At 48.3% G+C, this 22,008-nt stretch overlaps 1 protein-coding gene across 2 annotated transcripts; it reads right to left on the bottom strand.

The window, feature by feature from the left end:
* Window positions 1–672: 672 nt before the first annotated feature.
* On the bottom strand, window positions 673–21,755 carry LOC120542026 (eukaryotic peptide chain release factor subunit 1). 2 transcript variants are annotated; one of them, XM_039774111.1, is made up of 11 exons: window positions 21,643–21,755; window positions 21,200–21,308; window positions 12,405–12,580; window positions 5,228–5,367; window positions 4,987–5,125; window positions 4,523–4,713; window positions 4,204–4,333; window positions 3,653–3,808; window positions 2,700–2,764; window positions 1,864–2,011; window positions 673–1,787 (listed from the first exon to the last, which is right to left on the bottom strand). In XM_039774111.1, exons 2-11 carry the CDS (start codon window positions 21,283–21,285, stop codon window positions 1,705–1,707), a joined length of 1,314 nt encoding a protein of 437 aa, XP_039630045.1. In that variant the 5' UTR covers window positions 21,286–21,308; window positions 21,643–21,755; the 3' UTR covers window positions 673–1,704. The 2 variants fall into 2 exon arrangements, with proteins under 2 accessions (XP_039630045.1, XP_039630046.1); XM_039774112.1 differs by lacking the exon at window positions 21,643–21,755 and adding an exon at window positions 21,419–21,543.
* Window positions 21,756–22,008: the final 253 nt, after the last annotated feature.

The following is a 22,008-nucleotide window of genomic DNA, read 5'->3' as shown; positions in this document are numbered from 1 at the left end:
TGATCAAAGCCAACCTCACAAAGGCGATGGGCACTCATCCTAAATGAGCTGCTGAATCACTGGGTGCCGTTGATGCCCCACCTGCTGCCAACTCACCTCGTTTGTGCAGGTTGACCGTGTGCCCGGCGGTTCGAGCAGACCACACACCCCCTCCTCGTCACCTTAAATGTCCCTGTGGCTCTGCCCTGAAATGAAGTCACAGGTCCCGTGTGTGCCACTTTGACTTTACAAAACGAGAGCAGCGGCAGCTCCGAGTCGAGGGCACCAGTGCCAAAGCACAAATGGAGACCACGGACTCGATCGAGCAAAACCATCGCCTGCAGGCCTCTGCCGACTTGTCCGCCCAGCCCTCCAGACTCTCTGCTCTTCTTTGGAATGATCAGGTGTTGCCAGACAGATGGACCCCTCTGCAGACTGGCAGCCGTATGGGCCTTTGGCGTGGGCACGTCGCAGCAGCTTTGGACCGTTACGAGTCCGCCACTTGTGGTGCTGCCAGGCAGCTTGTACGAGTGGCACAGGAACGTGAGGAGGAGTGCAAATCCCAAGATGGCAGAAAAGCAGAGGCTGGAGACTAGAGACCAAGGGGGCCAATAAAGACCCCTCTGGTAAAGCCCGCGACGCTCAGGCAGCACAGCACTGCGCTGCCGGTGGAGACATGAAATGCAGTGCGACTCGGTTTCATAAAACTTTATTGAAATCAGGAAATTGGCTCACAGCACAGTCAAACCAGTCGTGTCCACTGGCCGGCTAAACAGCCCACACAAATGCCAGCGACTCGCTTCGGCTGGCACTGAACTCATTTCTTTAAAGCAGAATGAAAGGAATGACTCGCTCGCTCGCTTCAACGTTTGTTCAGGGTCGTACCCATCCACGCCTCGGCATTTTTAAATGAGTGTGTCCCGCCAGACCCTCGCCGGGCGAGACGCCCGCACCATTCCTCACAGACCTGGCCCTGCATGTACGGTAAGTGCACTTGGTGGGACATTAACAATGTCGACAGTGACAGCAGAATGACAAAGGCCGAACGTCAAGCTCATGCTGGTTCTCGGGACAACCTGCAGAGTGCAATGAAAAGGAAATGTGACGATGAAGACGGCGAGGCTGTGGAGGGACGGCGCGTGTCATGGGGGGGCAGACGGCACCTCAAAGCACTAGTAGGGTAACTTATCTCGCGGCTTGCTGACCGAAACCTGTGCCAACACCTAAAGATAATCTTAAGTTACGCAGGGGCACACGGTGCGGTGAAAATGCTATGAAGAGAAAGCTGGCATCGTCCTCTTGATCCTATTTACATAAGACTGCCATCCTTGGTCCTAATCGGAGCCTACACCCCCACCCAGTGCCCGCTGATGAAATGGGACGCCCGACTATTTCAGGTTCTTTTTAGCAGTTCAAATTTAATACACTTTGCCTCCACATACAGAGGTAAAAAAATGTGACTTTCATAAAATACAACAGCAACCAAAGGCAGTAAAAATAAAAACGAATCTGAGAAATGAAGTCCAGAGTTGCTGTACGGGGGACAGTAGTAAGAGTGCGCATTTGCTGCTGCATCGACACCGTTACAATCGTGGAGATCTACATGGCGGGAATATCCAATGGGAAATGTTTGTGTTCTAAGGCAGGGATCTTTGCTTTTGACTCTCGTTAAGTTCTGTTCTGCTCGGTCTGTGGGAGGGAATCGCGAGGCCTGATCTCGACTACCTAGTAGTCATCCAAATCGAAGAACTCGTCGTCATCTCCCTGGTACTCCATTCCCTGGAAATCAACTCTGTATCGGAGGATGCCTGTGGAGAGAGAGGCCGGTCAAACAAGCGCACTGGGCCACCCGAGAGACCCACCCGAGGACCTGCTGGCACTCACCTCCAATCCCACCAAAGCCTTTGACAAACTGCGAGCCCTCCTGCGACTTGTCCGTCACAATTTCCAACGTGGCTCCAAATTTTTTGTAGTTGTTGGCAAACCACTCCAGCAGGGGCATGCTCTCGATCAGCTCGTGCTCCTGTCCGGTCTGCAACGGGAGAAGTGGCACATGAGGGCACAGGACTGGAAGTTGAGGGGCACTCGCGAGGTGTCATCACACTCGTGTCCCTCGGCTCTCAGCTGTGACCCCCAACTTGCGCCGCAATTCAATGAAGGACAGGGCTGTCAGTTCACCACCAGCGCCGGCCAGGGTGGGCTTCCCTCTGCCCCCTTTTTTGCTTTTCATGAAGCGCCAGAGCTCGTGTTGCACTTTCTAAAATGAAACAGGCCTGCGTTGGCATTGCTGCTGCTGCCCCCCCAATTCCTGCTTTTTCTCCCACAAGTGTGGTCCCTAAAAAGGGACATGGGGGGCACATCTGCTGTGGAAGGACCAACACAGCGGTCGTAAGCAGCGTTTGGCATTTAAAGCCTCGCTAGTTCACCCCTCTTGATGGGGACAGAGCCAGTTGGCTGTGGCGGTGACCCGGCCTTAGAAGGGGGGCACCGTGACCCTAAATATGGAGTTGCACTCCTGCAGCTTGCTGGGCGTCTCAACGTTGGCCAACTGCAATGCCCAGTGGCTCTCTTGCATTGGGACAGATCTGACCGCTTCCTTCTCCACTCCTTTAACATTTACTTCATTGTCTCGCTGTTCTACGAGAACTCCGAGGTGCCCGCCGCCCATGATGTACGAGTGGATCCGTTTGTCCCCCGACCCCTCTTCTCCTCCGTCTTACCTCCTTGTCTGTGAAATGGGATTTGTCCTTCTCTTGCTCTGGTGTCAGGTACAGCACCTTCTCCTCTGAAACACAAAGCAGCCGTTAACAGGGGGACCCCTCGAGGTGCCCCCAATCCCTAAAGGACCATTAATAAAATGCTCTTCAGGAATATAATAGCTGACTGCCAACAGTTAAACAAATCTTTACAGGCACCCAAAAATGAAACCCGTTTGGGGAAACGTATTCTCACAACGCCATCAGAGTTCTGGGTAATTACTCTGATCAAGGAATGCTACCAAAGTCTGCATTTCCAATATGAATTCTTCAGCAACATGCCACTCTTTTTGGGGGGCATTCAGGCACATTAGTGTTAAAGTGCCCGCCTTTGCTATGAAGTAGAAAACCAGCATCTAAGACATGAAACACATTTAGGGAACTGACATTAAAGTCCAGTGCCAACAACTGCCCAAACGGAGCAGAGGGTACGTCAAGCTGTGGCCCCCCTCCAGTGGCTAATTAACACTAAACTCTCAGTGATAACCCACCCTGACGAGAGTATGACAAGCATTCCAACGACACCCCACCACATAACGGGCGGGCGTGGGAGGACGACACTCCCAGCGGCCTCGTCATTGAGTAGCACAGCCTGACTTGAGGGGTCCCAAGCTTGAGGGGTTTGGCGTTCAGAGACCCAAAGAGTCAGCCATTCAGACTTATGCCACACGCTTATGAGGGTCTCATGAAGCAAAGATCACCACGGGGGCGTCTGGGACGTGCCAGTTGATGCAGTGGGCCCAGCAGATACGGACTAATCACCCGGGAGACATCACCCCGACAGTGCGGGCACATCAAGTCGTTATGCCAGTAATCATCCATTTCCTGGCAGTGAACGGATGTCACGCACGTCCCCAGACTCCGTATTTTGCGTCCTTACGATTCCAGAGTGGGAAAGGTCCCTGCCGGGGTCTTACCCTCTGTTCCATGGCAGCGAAGAACATAGCGCATGATGTCCAAGTTTTCGTAAACAATGAGAATTTCCACTGCGCCCATCTCCAGAGCCTTCAGGGTATCCTCCACTCCAAAGCAGTACTTGCCCGTGTCCTGGCTGATCTCATCAAAGTATCTCCCTGTTGTAAAACACAAACACACTCCGCATCTTAAAGCGCACCAAGAACGTTTGGCCGGCCACTCGATGGCGAGTGTTGGTTCGGCTTGCCGAGGTCCCAGAAATCTCCTCGGAAAATCCTCCGATTCTTAGCGTTAGGTGAATCTGAAATGGGTGCGCCACTTCAGGCCTCGTCCTCCCACAACCCAACACCCGACTGGCCTTGAGAACACGAATGGGCAAAATTCTTCACTAGAAACACTGAAGATGAAATGCAAGTACAAATTAAGTGGCATACATGAAGGGCTGGCTTTAAAGTAAACGGGATTAAAAGGTTAGGACATTGTGGAGACCTACGGAGACGGCAACCTCAATGGCGGCCCAACGGGCGACAAGGACTCACCCAGGCAGACTTACCGATTAGTTTCTTTTCCTGAATAAACTTGACATTGGACAGGACCTCCGCCGAGAGCTCAATGGCCTGGTTGAACCCATTCTCGCCTCCATACGAGATGTCAACTAACTTCAGAACCTTGGCTTGCAATCTCTGTGAACAACAGAAGTGGCCACTTGATTCCAAAAACCGAAACACAGAAGCAGTTCTGCATGCAATGTGGAGGATTAATAATGTTACGATAAAGACACAGGGAGTCGAATGCCACGTGCCAAACAAGTGTGCACAGCGGGGTCTTCAAGTGCTTCGTGAGGACCCAGCCTGGCACGAGGGGTAACTTACCGCATCAAACATGTCAGACTGACTAAGTTCAGTCTTGAAATCTGCAGACCCAGCTAACACCATGCCGGCAACGTTGACCTTGTCATTGGAAACAAACAGCTGGACTGCTGTCTCAGCAACTTTCCGTACATAGTTGTGTCTCTTCTCCATTCTCAATCGAGCAAATCGCAGTGCAGACTGGCCTCCTCTGCCTAGACAACAGAAAGCACACAGCGTTTCACCGAGTAAGCACCGCAGCTTTCGCCAGCGTCCTTGGAGAAGTGAGGGTCGCCGCTTTTATGGCAGTGGCACATTTACTGTGCCCCCGCCCACTCGCCCGCCAAACCCCGCTCATCACTATGGAGTGCCACTGTCCTTCTTCTTGGTGCGTTTGTTATTTTGTAAAACTGTAAGGTTGTGAAGAATCCCACAAACATACAACAACAAAGTTTACTAAATCGGTAGGCGAAAAGGGACCAGCTTACCGTGCTTCTTCGGCAGGTCAACAGTAAATTTGTGCAGCACCTCTCGGGTGTTTCCCTGGAGTGTACCAAACAGGGCTCCGCTGCCATCAATCACGATGAAGCCAAATTTACTGTCGTCTGATAGCAGTGCAGTAAGGGCCTGGGCACGACAACAAGAATCAGAAAGAAAAGGAAAATAAAGAGCAGCCATTTAGCAACCACAAAAAAAAAATAAATAAAAACGAACGGCTGGGACGCTCACCTCCGTATGAAATTTGTTATCACATAGGTAGAGAGATGTGTTGATGGGTTTGAAGGGTTCAAAGTCTATGTTGACCTTCTTTTCCTTGCCTTCTTCTGTAACGATTGTTCCACAGTACACGACTAGACCATTTGGTGGCACTAAGACAGAGAGAGACACACGGGAGAGGATCAGAGTGGACATCAGGCCTCCTTTACACACAAACGAGAGAGCAGCCGACAAACGTCAATGCTTCACTACCAACGCGGCTTCAATCAACTCACCGTGAAGAGCACGTCACGATCCGAATTTAAAAACGACCTGTGATTAACGAGGCCCACAGAGTGGGTCTGCCAAGAGCATCTCATCATCCGGCGAGGCCTCACGCAGTCCGTATTATAAAGACGCGAGCACGTCCAGTGGAGAGCAACTAGGAACTAAACCTCCTCAGTTTGAGCAGAGAGACATTAAGAGGGGATACGACTGAAGAAAGGAATTGGAACAGGAGATCCAAGCTACACGACACCATTTATTTTAATCTAGTAGCCCAAAATCACACAAGAAGTGCTGCAATAGGCTTCAACAGGCTCCGTCTTCTGATGGCCGCCCAGCCCCGACTCTCTAAGAAGACAAACTCCCAAAAAGCTCTAGTAAGGAACAATAATGGAAGAACCCTCAGGAAAGGCGATTCAGAGAGAGACCCCTTACCAGGCAGGTTGGGCATGCGGTGGGCGTCAAATACAACCCAATACACAGAACAGGACACAAGTCATCCTCAGTACAATACAGGCGCTTTTCCACTGCATAGTACGGCACAGCACAGTTCAGTACAGCTCACCTTGGTTCGGCTCAGTTCGCGTTTCGACTGCAGATTAGTTCCGCTTTAGAGTGGGCGGGATTATTCACGTGTCGTTAGAGTTGCGCCGCCTCTACTGCCGTGACACCGTGGAACTTTTACAACAACACGCAGACAACGACAACACTTTAGCTCGACGACGCGTAAGGGTAAGCATCTAAAAAAAGCACATCACTAGCTAACTTTTATCACTGTTCCAAAGCACAAAATGAACTTAACTGCCAGTGTAACATTAAAATGCTGATTCTGTATATTACAGATCTTCCACATTTTGCAAAAAAGTCGCCGCAACAGACCATCTGTTTGGACATTTAACCGTGCTTCAGAGTGGTGGGATGTGATTGTTCCCGGTTTTACAAACACTCAGTGGCTGGAGAACTTTCGAATGTCTGAAGAAACATTCATCCACTTATGCAACAAACTGCGTCCAGCGATGGAGAGACGGGACACAAACTTCCGCGTGTGTGTACCTTTAAAGAAAAGAATAGCCAGTGACGCAGTAATGATGATTTTCTCCGGCCAATCAGTGACCAGCAGAGTTTACACGTCACGTTTTGGTAACGGTTCGGCACGCTTGGAACCTCGGCTGAGGTGGTACTAAAAAAAAGGACCAGGTACCAGGTACTGTTCCCAGTGGAAAACCCCCCAAAAGTGAGCTGTACTGAACCGTGTCGTGCCGTACTATGCAGTGGAAAAGCGCCATAAGTACAGAGCAGACATCCCATAATACGACTGAGTCAGCGCTGGGCCTGCCAATCCGATGACAGGATCCTCCATCAGAGATGAGCTGCTGGTTTAAAACAAATTCTTCACCAAGAACACAGGGACACGGAGGGGAACTCCATCCATCCATCCATCCATCATCCAACCCACTGAATCCAAACACAGGGTCGCGGGGGTCTGCCGGAGCCAATCCCAGCCAACACAGGGCACAAGGCAGGAAACAAACCCCGGACAGGGCGCCAGCCCACAGCAGGGCACACACACACCCACACACCAAGCACACACGAGGGCCAATTTAGGATCGCCAATCCACCAAACCTGCATGTCTTTGGACACAGGGAGAACATGCAAACTCCACGCAGGGAGGACCCGGGAAGCGAACCCAGACGGGTCTCCTAACTGCGAGGCAGCAGCGCTACCCACTGCGCCACCGTGCCGCCCCAGAGGGGAACTTGTTAAGGGCAAGTCTTTCACGAATGTTAGGAAGCAGCTATTAAATAAATGAACAAGAGGTGTACAGGGCTAGGAGAACCGACAAATGGCAGTTTAACATTACTTTGGAGAACAGGGCTGGTTAGCTTGTTAGACTCGATGATCCTCTGTCCTCGTCCAGGCTGTTCGCGTGTACGTGAAATCTCAAGGAAAGCGAGGCCGCCGAGCCAGTGCCCGTTCTCGTGTACAGGACACCCATCGATTGTCCGAGCAAATCCACAAAGACCTGCACGCCTCACTCTCTACACGTCAAAAGAAAGGCCAGGGCTGTAGTGTGAGGCCCAATGTTGCTGCCAAGGAAACCCATCCTGTGTGGCGTTTGCTCCTCCTGTGCTGGGGTGACCTTGTGTAAGTGGCATCCAGTCCTGGGCTGGCTAATGCCTTGCACCCAATGCTGCCAGGCTGGGCTCCAGCTCCTGGAGCTCTAGAACTGAGATATGCACTCCAAGACTGACACAAATGCTAAAAAGACTTGGGTGTTTTATTACTCAGATGTCTAGTGATGACACTAACATGGTGTTGCTTTTGCTCACTCCCTACTGGAGTTACTGATACACGTGCCGAGTACCAAAAACAGCCAAGGCGCCAAGGCAAATGGCATTCAGTGGGCCCTCGTGTGGAGTCCAAAGAGCTCTCTATGGCATACAAAGCTGAAGCGCCCTCTGCAGGCTCTTCTTCACACGTGCCAGTAGCTGATCATACGAGCGGCACAGCCGTTGACCAACATTCCCTAAACAGCCCCAAATGAATTCTGTATGCTAGACTGGATATACACAAAAGGAGCCGGGCACACACCAAGCAAAGAAGAATGCCCGCTTGTGCAGATGTCACCTCTACCGGCAGCAATGAACACACAGGCCTAATGGTGGAGAGGTCAGCATCTCGGCAGCACTTACGAGAAACGTCACCTCATCAAACCATTGACCCTGAGCGTCTGTAGACTGGGAGAAGTGCGAGTGACTGGTAAACTTGGGTTATTATTGTGGAAGTCGATACAACTTCCAAGACTAGATTAAAGGAATGTTTCATTCATCGTAAAAACTGAAACGAAATTGAAAACGGCAACCTTTTCATGCCAAATAATTTCTTGAATAAAGGAGAGAGCAATGACCTAACTGGCAAATGGAGACGACTGCAATCAAAAACCGAAAACAGCATTTACACGCAGGCAACTCTGTTTGTGATGAAGGCGCAGGCTTCGTTCGTAAATGAGGTGGTACACATGCAGCCTGGCACAGGTCCAGTGGCAGTTGGCAGATGAAAGCTGGTGGGCACACATTGCTGCCCTATGCATTTGTAGACCCCCTTAGCTTCCTACAAGACACGTCGGGTTTCATTTGTAACACTTTAGCCCCCTTGTCTCCTGGTAAAAGCCATCGCCAATGATCCTTTAGCCCCTCATTCGGTTGCACTTTCCTCTTAACTAACTTTGAGTTACGTTCAGTTTGCTCACAGCCACCCGCAGAAGGCAGCCTGCAGTCGTGAAAGGCTCTACTGAAGCGACATTCAGATTAAAAGCTGGGCGTCTAGTCTCGTTTAACGAGAGGCTAAGGATCCAATTATCCTCTCACATGGACCACACGCTGTAGACGCTGGGGACGTTTAATTCTATCGCTAAATCAAATGATTATTTAAAACCTGCGTCGGGTCGGCTTTTGTCAGTCATTTCCCAACACAGGGTCACGGGGGTCTGCTGGAGTCAATCGCAACCAGCACAGGGCACAAGGCAGGAGCAAATCCCCAGGCAGAGCGCCAGCCCACCGCAGGGGTCGTCTTTTGAATTATAAGAAATTTAACAATTAAGTGTAAGGAGTATTCAAAAATCAGGAAAGAGGCAAATTGTTCTTCATGACACTAAAAGTTTGATAGCAAATGGGGCTGAAAGTACAGTAATTCATTTCTTGACCGCAATATCCTTGTCTTCTCCGCTCATGGCGTCTGCTACGACTGGCCAGACAAGACGAGGTTTGCGATTTCTCAATTTGGTAGCCAAAGATCAAATTCTTCTTCTCACCTTTACAGCCCTTCATGGTTTAGCCCCTCGTTATCCTTACACTCCTGCGCGTGGATCACGATCATCGGACGCTCGATACTCAAACACAGGTTAGTAACTACGGGGGGCACAGCCTTCAGTGCCATGGCCCCTAAAATGTGGGATTCTCTCCCTCTCAGCCTTCACGAGGAAAACTCGATTATTCATTTCAAACTTCTGTTACAAACGCATCTCTTCAATGAGTCTTCTTCTTTATCGTGTATGTGACTTCTACTGTCTCGTTACTGTAAAGCGTCCTTGAGTGTGTGAGAGGCGCTACATAACTTATTATTATTACTGCAGCCCTGAACCGCTGGGATGAGAAACGAAATCAGCAGGATAAGCAAAGGCCGTTGTCCCCAGCGGAGCGTCAGGCTGTAAACCGGCCTCTCCGTCACCATCAGCAACAGGGCGGTCATCTTTGCATACCACTGATCTGTCCGTCTACAACGAGAGCTTAGAACAACTGGAATTTCAAAAACTTTATTGGGGGAAAAACCAAACCAAACCCACCCCACCCCTCTTGTGGGTGCTTAAATGAACATCCAAGTATGAGTACAACCGTGCTGCTCAGGAAACAAGCGACCAGCAACCACAGGCTTGGCACTGAAAGACTGTCAAGGAAATATGAAAGGGGAAGAAAAAGAATTGGGGCGGGAAGAAATTCCGACTCGGCAAAATAATAAAGAAGTCAAAATTCACGGTGCAATCTCGAGACGGGGCTCAGGGGCTTTCTTCAAGTTTTCCCTTTTTGGCTGTCTGGCGGAGACACTATTTTTAAATGACGCTTCAGTTCTGAAGGTTTTGGGGGTGCGATCTTAAAATATCAGTCATTCTGTAAGCGGGCCTTTGGCTCATAGGACTAAAAATTAAACAGGAATAATAAACTGGTGAATTGTAGAGTGAAATGTCAAGAATGAATGTGCTGCACAACTTCCATACTGTGGCCACACACGGCAAGGTGTGATGTCCTACTGTGCGGTTCTTGGCAATTCCCAGCTTCCAGTGCCAGGGTCAGCCTAACCCACCTTTTGATACAACACAAGGAGGTTTGCTAAAGTTCTGCCCTTAGGAACGTCCCAGACGCGAAGTGCTGTGGCATCCTGGGACCACCGGCTTCACTACAAGCTTCGGGGGGTTGGGTGCGTTGTCGATCGCCATCCCCCCTCTTGTTAAGGCGGGTCACTGCGGCATGAACTGCCATGGACGCCGCATTCTCCATGGATCTGCTACCCTGACGCAAGTCCAATTTGTCAGGTGTGCTTTGTCACTGAATAAGCGAACACAATAAAAGGTGAGGCACTTTAAGAGGAGTAGGCCTGAATATTCTGGAATGCGTAAGAAGATGTATTTGAAATTATAATCATTCAAATCGAGTCTATGCAAATGCTTTTTACTGAGCACTGTCAGAAAAATATTAGCTGACTGCAGTTCACTTATTCAGCCGATTCCAGAGACGTGGCAACAAGTCTCTAGGGGTCACATTTTCAGTGGGGTAACAATCAGAACCAATATTCTAGAGGTGCCCAAAATCCTCAGTGGCATTTGCAGCTGCCAATTAGGGTTTCTCTCAGCTGACGACTACATTACTGTCTTCATAAAGGCTGCCATCGGCAGACTGCTGCATGATTGGATCAGAGATCGTATGCTTAATGTGAAGGAAGAGCGATTTTCAACTCCAAGTACCGCCAACTCTGAGTCGGTCTGACCACTTTGGTCATCCCATTCAGCTCTTCTCTCTTGTGAAGTGGAGCACACACACCACTGAAGGCCTCTCATCATCTCCGGCGACCAGTAATCGTCCTTCCATCGACCAATGGTGCACTTCACACCTGTGGATATTCTGAATATCAGACTATTCTGTTAAGTGACTTCTTTTCTTTTTAATATTTAACCCTGGATGAGTGAATTCAGGACAAATGTCCCATTCTCTTACTTTTAATCTCACCCTGTGCTGTTCAGGAGCCATGCCCTTCCTGTAAGTATCAGCCAGACAGACACAAGGCACAGGGTCACCACCAGCATTGTATTTAGTGCAGAGGAGGATGATGGGTAATGACAGCACGTGAAAGGCAGTCCGCCGGACATGCAGTTTTATTACAGAAGGGACATATTGTGGTGAAAACCGCCTACAGGGAGGAATTCCTAGACTGGCTCTAAACCAGCAGCAGACTTACAAGCTCCATTCGCAGTGGAGTTCAGGTCCAGGCCTGAGCAAACCCCCCGCACCACATCCCACCCGGCAGTCGGCACCGAGTGCTGCCTCTTCTGCACAGCAGTAAAGGAGATTGGGGTCTGAAATTACAACCTGGTGACAGCTGTCAAAAACCACTTGGCCAGGTGAGGTTCACAGCTTCTCCTTCTTTATGCTCCAATTTCGTCCCTCGTGCGTGTGTACAACTCAGTGGAGGGTCACTTCCAATGTATTGACAACGTAAAGGAATGCTGCTGAGTGACTTTGCGAGAAATTCAAACTCATTCCTCACAATTTCCTTCTTTCAGGCCTGAAGCAACAACCCGTTCAGAGGTCACGCTTTCGGCTCTTTATCTTAAACGTTTACTTCAATGACTGTTTGTGTGCGGCGAGGGTGTCAAATGGTGGTGCACTTGAATTCTTTTAGTAAAAACACGGACTTTTCCATTTCTAGGTAGAGGTAGAATCAGTGTGAGCCTTACCTGTGTTAAGACATTGTGTTTGTGACTGATATGAGCAGCGCGTTACGCAGGCCCGGTCACAAAACAAGTGCCAGCACAGTTAATGGCCGTTTTTAAGAGCACGGCTGGCACCTCCATTACATTTAACACTTTCAAACAAATCTCAATTCAGACAACAACGCCGCCGAGACAAGAAGTCAACGTTTAGAGCCAAGGTGAGATATGACTGGGGGGGTTACAGTGAAAGCCTGTCAGGACCGTATTTCTGGATGACCAATGTATTGCAGTCATTACCGTTTACTCGACTAATGAGACATATCTAGGCACGCGTCAGTAAATAAAGCCAGAAAGCAGACTGAAATGGTGAAGCTCGATAAACAGGAAGAGGACAAGTGGTGCAGACCTGCAGAAAGACGGACAGCAAACTCACTGCAGCTCACCTTTGTTGTAAAGTTTAAGCCTCTGCTGTACGGATGTGATGGCCCCAAGAACAGACAATCGGTTTACTCTGGATTTGATGTTAGATGCTGTGCCAAATTCATCTGCCAACATCTTTGCGACTCGTGAGATCTGGTCTTTGGGTGGAATAATCAGGGAAATCATACTGGTGCCATTTCTGTAAAAAAAAAAAACAACACAAATCAGAGTTCGGTACACACGTGCCTCCTAGTTTGTGACTTAAGAGACTTCTGCCGAGCACTTAGACTGGATCCCCTGTAACAACTCCTACCCTCCAGCCTACTCTGCCAGATTCAGGACTGTGTTGTGCCACAGCGCCATACCAGAAACGCTGGGCGCGAGGCAGGAGAAGATCACCAACTAACACAACGTGCTGTACACGACTTTGGTGACGCAGAAGGACACTCCATGAGACGTGGGACTCAAATCAAAGAGCCATGAGGAAGCCGTGCTGCCCACTATTCACCCTACTTACCGTTTAACGTTCTCTTCATTAACTTGCCAAGAAATGTCATCCGCTGCTGCCTCTGCCTTCCTTATTCTCCATGCACTTTGGACCTGCTGTGCCCGTTTTGTGACAGTGACCAGAAACATACAGGGCACTCACTCCATGGGCAGCCAGTCTCCGAGTACTCATGGTGTACGTCTAATTAGACTCTCGTCAAGTGGACTTGACTGAGCTTTGCAGCTGGCTGCCAATTTGTAAGATTCTCCACATTTTGTTTTTGCTTCATTTTCAATATTTGATCTCAGAGTGGATTCAGAACCATCAAAGAAATGGGTCATCAGTGCTGAACTGTTGGAAATCATTTCCCACAATGCCACTTCCCTTTTCAATTCATCGCAAGCCCTGCAGGCCGTGATGTCACCAGGCAGGTTGTGCCCTTTCAAGTGTGTTGCGTTTCTGCTCCCTGCAAGGCTACTTGTGTCTCAGAAGGATGCCAGGTGTGCCCTCATTGCCCTGCACACACCCCATTACATGAATGCCAGAGGTGCCCAGACTGAACTGACCTCAAAGCATTGCTTTTCAATTCCTCCTCATTTTGCTAGTTTATCAAGTTCAATATCGGCATCAATCAGGACATCAGCATACATAAGGAACGAGAATGCCACTGGGACAGACGCCAAGGAGCTTCACTTAACAAACACACCTCATGTGCAGCATCCACCTCTTAACTGGCCTCACCAGCTGCTGCCAGCTCTGCCCATCTGGATGTACCGCCCTTACACTCCTCTTCTCTTATGTTGCTCATCACTTGAGGTAAACCCCATTTGACAATAAAACATTGATAAAGTTCAATTTCGGATTAACGCCTACACAATGAAGAGTCACCAGGCTAGTAGATCATGCCGAGGGGCTTCAACTAAAACCTTCTTTTCTCTCTTTGTTCTCAACATTATGATGAGGTGACAAGGACCAGGATCTGGTGTCAGAGTGGCAGTTGAAGTCCTAACCACCCCCACCGTGCGGCCTGCATGAAGGAATTGACATCATGAGGGGTTTGTGCTGCATGTTGAGAGTCGGAATAAGAACTCGGTACGCGTGACGGTAAGGACCCCATAAACAAAAGGACAACAACGGCACAACCTGCGGCCAATTCAGGCTGTGGCTTAGCAAAATGGGAGCAATAGGGGCGACACTTTAACAGCATCTGGAATTCAACAAAAGCTTGCAGGTTGAAATCACTAAGCTAAAATAGCGGCAGTGCCTTTCAGAGTGCAGCCCTTTGGCGATCGCCGGTGAAGGCTCGCCTGTCCTTTTATTTATCGGGCACAGTCTGTGGTGGTTCTTCTTTTGGCTCCAACTTATCAGAGAAGAGGCTGCCTGAATCGGGCCACCGTAGCCCCTGTAGAACTGCCAACAGTTCTGGTATGAAAAGGAGACAAGCATGAAGAAGGGGAAGCCATCAGCTTGGCTGGCCTAAGCAGGAGGTGCAGAACATAAGAGCACCCGCTACCAAAAAGGACTTCACCGCTCATTACGTTAATCACTCATAAAATATGACCCAGCGACTCCTTCACTTGACCAAAAGACCAAAGAAACATATGATGGGTATTAATAATAAATGATTTAATACACCATAAGATCAGCTCAGATCATCCAAGGCAGATTCCTTCTCTGCTGGCTGGTTTGTTGGTCCGTCACTCTGACTTGAGCAAAGTGAAGAAATAAAAACTTCACAAGGTACAAACAAAGCAACTAAAATCTGGAACACCTCAGCAATCCGCATCCTCCCAGACTGGCTTTCTCAATTTCACACAAGTGGCGCCCTCCCAGTCCAACTCGTGTTTTGAAAGATAAAGCCTAGAAAGTGGCGCTTGTGTAACACGAGTAATGACAACTTCACATGTCGCTTTAACCTCCGCCCGCCGCGTGTTCAGCACAGACAAGACAAACTGCAGGGGCCAGCAGGGGACTCCAAATGTCTCTGGTTATTTCGAACTTTAAAAGTAGCCACGCCAATGCACAACCGAGTGGACGGATAAGAGCTTAATCTGCTCAGACATCACAGCACTTTCTAGAATAACGGAACACAAGACCCACACAAACGCATTGACGGCCTTCAAAACGGGCTCAAGACCCACTCTTCATATTAATAAGACTGGGGGGCCGCGTGTCAAGTGGCGTGGATGGTCTTCAGAGCAGACTAGTGCTATTGCTATCATCATTGCACTACCATTTATTTTTGGAGAGCCACAATGGGCTTTAACAGGCCCCCCAAGTCTCGACTCTCTAAGACGACAAGGAAAAGCCCTAAAAGCAAAAAAATGGAAGAAACCTCAGGAAAGGCAGCTCAAAGAGAGAACCCTGTCCAGGTAGGTGGGGAGTCAAAAAAAAAAAAAAAGGGGTACATACAAGACCAAAGTATTCCCTTTAAAAATAAAAGGATGATAAAATAAGGCCGAAATAAAAAATATCGTACAAGGATGACACCAAATGTCACCTCAGCGAGCTTTAAGTACGATAAATCGAGCAGACAAAGCAGCAACAGCAGCAAGGTGTCCTTCAATGAAGAGAAACACAAAACAGAGGAGGACGCCAGAGTCACAGTCCTGCGCAGCCAATCACGCTAAAAACCTCAAGCACACCAACAGCCACAATCCATCACAGCTCTGCACCTTCGAGAGTCGCCTAAACAACTCGGACTGAAAAAGTCCAACTTCATAAAGAAACCAACAAAACCAACTCACCTTTAAAGGAGGGCTGGGTGATCGTCACACCTCAGTCCGTGAAAATGGCTGCCAGAAAGGCCCTGCAGGTGAAGTGTCTGCCATCTTTAGCACATGTCGTCTCTGTTCCTGCTTTCTGCTCAGATATTCGGCTTAATAAACATTTATCCAAACTTGCGGCACTCGCTCTGTTAAACACTTTCATAAAGACAAACATTAACAACCTGTTGAGTTCACAGCACTTGTCAGATTGACTGTCGATTCTGTAAACTGTTCAAATACCAACGGCGGTCTAAGCATTCACCGTGAATGTTGTTACAAGTCTGCAGTGACCGTAGCAAAATCAAAATGCCATCTGCACGACGTGAAGACACAAACTCTGCTCGCATAGGAAAGCCCCTTCAATTTGAATGCACTGGCAGAGTACGTCAGGCTCCCCCAAAGAGAACCGGAAGGACCACGAGGGGCGCAAGGTGTACATGATGTCATTTTTAGGAGTGCCATTTATCAAGACAGACCCACTGCTGCATTGGCTTTGCCCGTTTTACTGTATTAGAAAACAAGACGGGGGGCAAATGTGTGTCGAGTGCCTGAATTGGACTGAACCTTGGAATAACGTTGACTGTACTGAGCGAGCGAGCCAGGAGCTGAGCACTGTGGGTGCAACTCACTCACCGAAAGTGTCGCCTGCGTCGACCATGTGTCCGTGTGCTCCATACAGATGTCAACACCCCATCAGAACAGCATTCAGTCATTGCACCAGCCGACATTTTGACGCTGAGGCGACTGCGAAACATTGCAGCAAAACAGCGAGGAACGTTCAATTTGCTAAGTTACAAAAGGAGGCATGAAACGGATACTTTACCATAGGAAGAGGCAAAATCTTTTGGATTTAAACTTTGTGATCCAAAATGGCCGTCCATCCATCTTATCAGAGTTTTTATCCGAGTATCCAAGGCTGCATCAGCCCACATTACCCGAGATAACGGAGGTTCTACCGTATGTATGGCTGGGCTGACCAATGAGAGTGCACAGATGACGCCTGTTCTTGTATGTCACTGTACTTAATAACTAAAAGGACAGACAGACAGACAGACAGGCGTCTGGTTGATGGCTGATCATCTCAGACTGAAAGGTCACAAAAGCTTGATTGTCTGATCTAATAAACATTTTTATCCTCTCCCCTTAAAACTGTCATCAATTATTAACCCTGATTATTTTAAGGAATACTCCGCCCAAAAATAATATTTTTTGAAAGTTATTTAGCCCATTTGAACTGAAGATCCGCCTCTCCATCTAATTCATTGGTCAAGAATCCCGTCTAATTTCAACATACAGCACTGTGGGATGACATGTTTACATTCAGTGCCGAGTTTTTAGGAAGTAACCGTTTAGAAGTCAGCAAAACAAATGCACACGTTTGGCTTGTTTTGACCCGAACCAAATGGACACCAGACACGTGGATTATGAAACACGAGTTACAGGAACTTTTGTTTCCTTCCTCCATGGACATTCTTCACATCATTTGCTACTGTCCAGATTGGGTCACCGCAAGCTCCTGTCGAGTTTGAATATTAAACATTTCGTTCTCCATGAAGACCTCGGCCACTACTATAAACTACATGGGGTAAATAGCAGTTACAAAAAAAGAACAATGTCTATCATTTGTGGGCAACATATTCCTTTAAGCAAATGAAAATCGAGAGGGTGAAGGTACAACACAAAAGTAGCCGTGGAAACGTTTACTCCATCTACTGATCTCTTCTTCAAAAGAGTAAAATGAATAATGGAAATGAAAAAGAGGTGACAATCCGGTGGGACACAAAAACAGAGGGGACTAAATGGCTGCTTGGCAAAACTCTCAATATAGGAGATCTGCTTTTTTGAATATGAAAACGCAAACTACTCGGGGCTTTCTGACTAATGGAGACCAAAAGCCTTCTTAAAGATTACAGAGAGTATACAGCATGCGCCAACACGTATCGAGCTGCCAAAACTACTTGACCATTTGACTGTCTCCTCGTCTAAACTCTCAAGATATTAAAGTTAAGAATGTGTCCTGCTCCTCCACAAAACACTGCACATCACACAGAAAAATGAAAAGAAATTAAACATCTTTCAACGACAAGTCCAAATGACGATATCTGGAACGTCTTCCTCCCCTGTGCTCCGGCCGTGTCTCCCCAAGGCCCCGGATGGCCGCCTCAACTGTTCTCACTTTGGTCAAACAGCTCGGCGCAGAGCAAACCAAAGTGAACGTTCAAAACGAGGCTGGCACAGAGATGGGAGAAACCATTCATGTGAAAAGCAGAAAAAGGATGGGAGCTGAACGATACTCCATCATCCATTTAACTGTAACATTCACAATAATGGCAACCTTCTTTGGCAGAAGAGTCATCATGGAGCAACATAGCACTATTAGCCGAGCACAATGACAGTAAAATGGGTGCCTGTATAAGAAATATTTAGGTGGCCATCCACAAAATGTAGAAATCTCACCAATTGTGATGCTTTTCTTTTGTTTTGCCCATTTCCACCACCATGCCAACGCTTCAGGCCTGTCAATACTGAGTCTATTCAATTCTAACTTGCCTTCCACAGATGCCATGTGGGTGCTCAATTTGTGTAAATGTTTTCTTGACTTTATTAGACGTGCGTTCTGTCCACCCCACCAGGCCCACGTTTCCACACAGACGTACGCACGGAGGTCAAGCACCGAGAAGGTAAGCAGAATGGAGGGCAGACCGAGGGAGCAAAAACTCTTTTTTGGTAAAATTTTTTTCTGTTCTGCTTATATTATTTTGTTGAAGTGATGTCAGTATAACTGTAATCTTAACTACAGAAGTTACTCTTTATTTCAGATTGTAATACTGAAATACGCCAAATTCAAATCAGTTACTAGAAGGTTTCCATTAAAGCATACATAAATACCCGACTCTATAAAAATACAATCAGTCATTGGCACCCCTGGGCAGAGAGTCCGCCCACTGCAGTGTGTTTTGCATTCTCCTTCCTGGACCAATTTACAGTCATCAGTATTGTGGTACACAAGTATTGGAAATGTACACAGAAAGGACCTTCCATGGGCACACAAGGGGAACGTGCCAACTCAACACCGAGGGCGACAGGGCTGAGATTTGAACCCGGCCTCCTAAAGCTGAGGCAGCAGCGCGAATCACTGCATCACCTGCCCATCGGACACGTGTGGAGATAAATGTAACAACTCGAGGAAAAATGCCCTCTGCCTCGGGCATCTTTCTATAGCCACCGAGTCACTTGATTGAAACGATCGAACAGCCATCTTTACAATTCAGTTTATTAACAGCCAAATCTAACATTAAATACAATGCCTTTCAGAATCAATAGAGATTTACTATTTGAGATACAACTTAGCAGACTACATGACACTATAAATTAAAACTTCAAGTCACTGACTAAACCTCGAGAGCAACAGCCAGCATCAACAAATAACTAAAAATGAGGGAGGGTAGTAAGATCAGCTCGACTTTCACTTGAGCCCAGGCTCAAGCCGTGTAATATTTCATGTAAAACTTGTATTTTAAAGATGCACTTTATGGCCCTCTTTTTGGGCTGAATAGCTACTTCTTCTCAAAATGATTCCAATATTCTAACAAAGGTTTTTAACATGCGGCAAACATCACATAAAATGTGCAGCAGCAGACCTTAATATCTAACAGTGGTCACACAAATACAACTGAAACAAAATGTTAACATTGCAACGTGTCCTGAGGTTACCGGCACTCCACTCTGCACAAGGCCAGTAAAGTTTGACGTAAACTACATTTAGAACACACAAGAAAAGGTAATCCAAGGAAGAATATGGTTAGAAAGATGGTGCAGCTGGCACAGAATACCAAACTAGGTGGAAAGGAAGATGCTAGGGAATCAGCTGAATTGATACAGAGGGCCTCGGACTGCATACCGGCCTGGGGAGACTTGTGGCAGATGTAGTTCAATGCAAGTAAATGTCAAATATTACATTTAGAATGCAAAATAATAAAAATCACAAATGAACACACAATGGGAGGTCTGAAATTGGGAAGCACGCCTTATGAGAAGAGCCTGGGCGCCATAGTGGACTCATCACTAGTGTGATCAGCAAAGCTAATATGAGGGGTTCAGTTATGGAGTACAAGTACATTGAAGTTCAATAAGACACTAATGAGGCCTCGCCTGGTGGACTGTGCTTCTGGTATCCATACTACAAAAAAGACACACCAGTGCTAGAAGACATCCACAAGAGCAGCTAGGCTGCCTCCATTACTAAGAGATATGAGCTATGAAGAGAACCGTCACAGTTTACAGGGCACAGGACTCCGGAGGTTCAAATCACGAAAGGAGCTTGTAAGGGGAATCACAGTTGCTACTTTAAAAATAAACCTTTGCAATAAGAACACGGGGACAGAGTTACAAACTTATGGAAAGATTCCCCACAAAGGATACTTTTTTTTTTCTTCAAGCAAAGAAGGAAAGAATAATGGAATAAATGCAGTAGCAGTGTGGTGAAGAGGAGGACTTTAGGGACCTTCCAGGCCTGACTAGACGTTACTTTGGACAATGCAGGTGAATAGGATGAACACGCTTGTTGGGTTGAATGGCCCGTTCTCATCATAATGTTTCTAAAAGGCAAGTTTTCATTGTGAAAGCAAAGTGAACACTGCTACACTATCTTTCAAAAGCACCAAGGGAAAAAGGACAGCTTTTCACCAGCTTCACAATTTCCTAAAGGAACACTACAGAGAAAAAGGGAGCGATGAACAAGAGTTCTTTCAACAAACAAATTACCATTACATGAATATTTTGTGAAAGTAAGTGCACTCAACAATGACGTGTGGATGGTAACTAAACTGGAGGAGGGCACCGAGTTGAATCACTGCTCCTGCCAGAACACCACTTCTTGATGCCCTTTGCGTCTCTGATTCGAGAAAAATATTTTTGAAAGTGTGACTTACGTACCTCACTTGAGAGCCTGGGATATGGCGCTCAGCTGCACCGTTCGTCCAAACAGAAGATTTAAAGTAGGAGGAGGTGGGCCACCTGTGCAGTGCAACTCTACACACCTCTGGCCGTTCCGCACCTCCTTACAAAACTGTCAATAGCGGGCCATAACTGTGCGGCCGAGGCCAGTCCACCGTAGACCGATTTGTTTCTAACGAGCCAGAGAAAGCAGTCGAGCTCCTTTCTCGTTCTCACTGGCGCGCCTGTGTTATTCAGACTGCGCTTTTTACCCAAAACAATAAGGGCACCCGCCAGTCACTGTACCACTGAATGTAGGCAAAGGCTTGATGTTACCTCCGGATTTAAAGCGCCCGCTACCTTTTGTTTGGTTTCAAACGGCCCCCATCACCCAAAGTTTTGACGTGTTTCCACATTACCTTGATGAGGTCTGCCTTTCGGCTACACGGGGGTCAACTCGGGCTACTCGAGACCCCCCGGGCGTTTCTTTAAAAACAGCAGCTCTGCTACACACACGCCACTGGACCCCAACTCCACGGTCCCCACCCAGGGCTCTCACGATTCCGAGGTAGGCCCAACTCCTTTCCGACGGTTTGTTACTCCGTTCTCGATGCTGTCGGTTTCTTACCCCCTCGCCGCTTCCAAGCTTTTGATGAGCTTCTTGATTTTCCAGATCTCCACGTTTCTGTCGGCTGCGCTCGGGTCGTCCGCCATCTTTCCTGTTATCGCTTCAGCACCTGCGGTGTGGTATAGTTAAAACAGTAAGGACCGGGAGCATTGAAACAATGAAATCCACCGTGGCGCTTTTGAGCCCGCGTGCCTTGTTAGTCCACCCGCCTGTCTCTACCTGCGCCTTTCCCGCTCTCTCGGTCAGGCCCCACCGCCTGGCCTCACCCGTACTGAACCGGCGCTGCTAACTCAGTTCGGGGAGTCGGGCCTTGGCATCTGGCCTTCCGAAACTCCGCACCCCAGCCTGCTTCACCGCACCGGGTCGAACGACACGAAGCGTACGTCTCCCCGGTTTCGCTACAGGGGGCCGATGGCCAATCCCCAACTTCGCCTGCGCCTCACCTGGCACCTCCGCTCCGCACCACTCGGCTCGTGCGAGGACTCGAGCGCTGTGACGTCGTCAGCAGTGCCGGCTGCGCTCTCCACCTCACGTGGGGGAGACTTCCCTGACTTCACTTCCTGGAAACGTTTTGGTGACGACACGCATTGGCTACCTGCGATTGGATAACGCGGACAAGAGGCGGGTCTCGCGCGCAAGCGTGTGTGCGTTTCCTTCTCCCAAGTCTGATTCACGCTTAGCGCTCAGACGCTACGGGGGAATCGGTTTTCGAAGAAAAATGTCGGGACATGAGGGGCGAAAGAGTGTAGGCAGGCAGGGTGTTCGGTTTTTAACTGTATGGGTATTCCTGAACTAGGCGGAGCGGTTCG

This window comes from Polypterus senegalus, chromosome 13 (genome assembly GCF_016835505.1).
Source record: "Polypterus senegalus isolate Bchr_013 chromosome 13, ASM1683550v1, whole genome shotgun sequence".
NCBI classification, from domain to species: domain Eukaryota; kingdom Metazoa; phylum Chordata; class Cladistia; order Polypteriformes; family Polypteridae; genus Polypterus; species Polypterus senegalus.
This window is presented reverse-complemented; position numbering and strand designations above follow the sequence as displayed.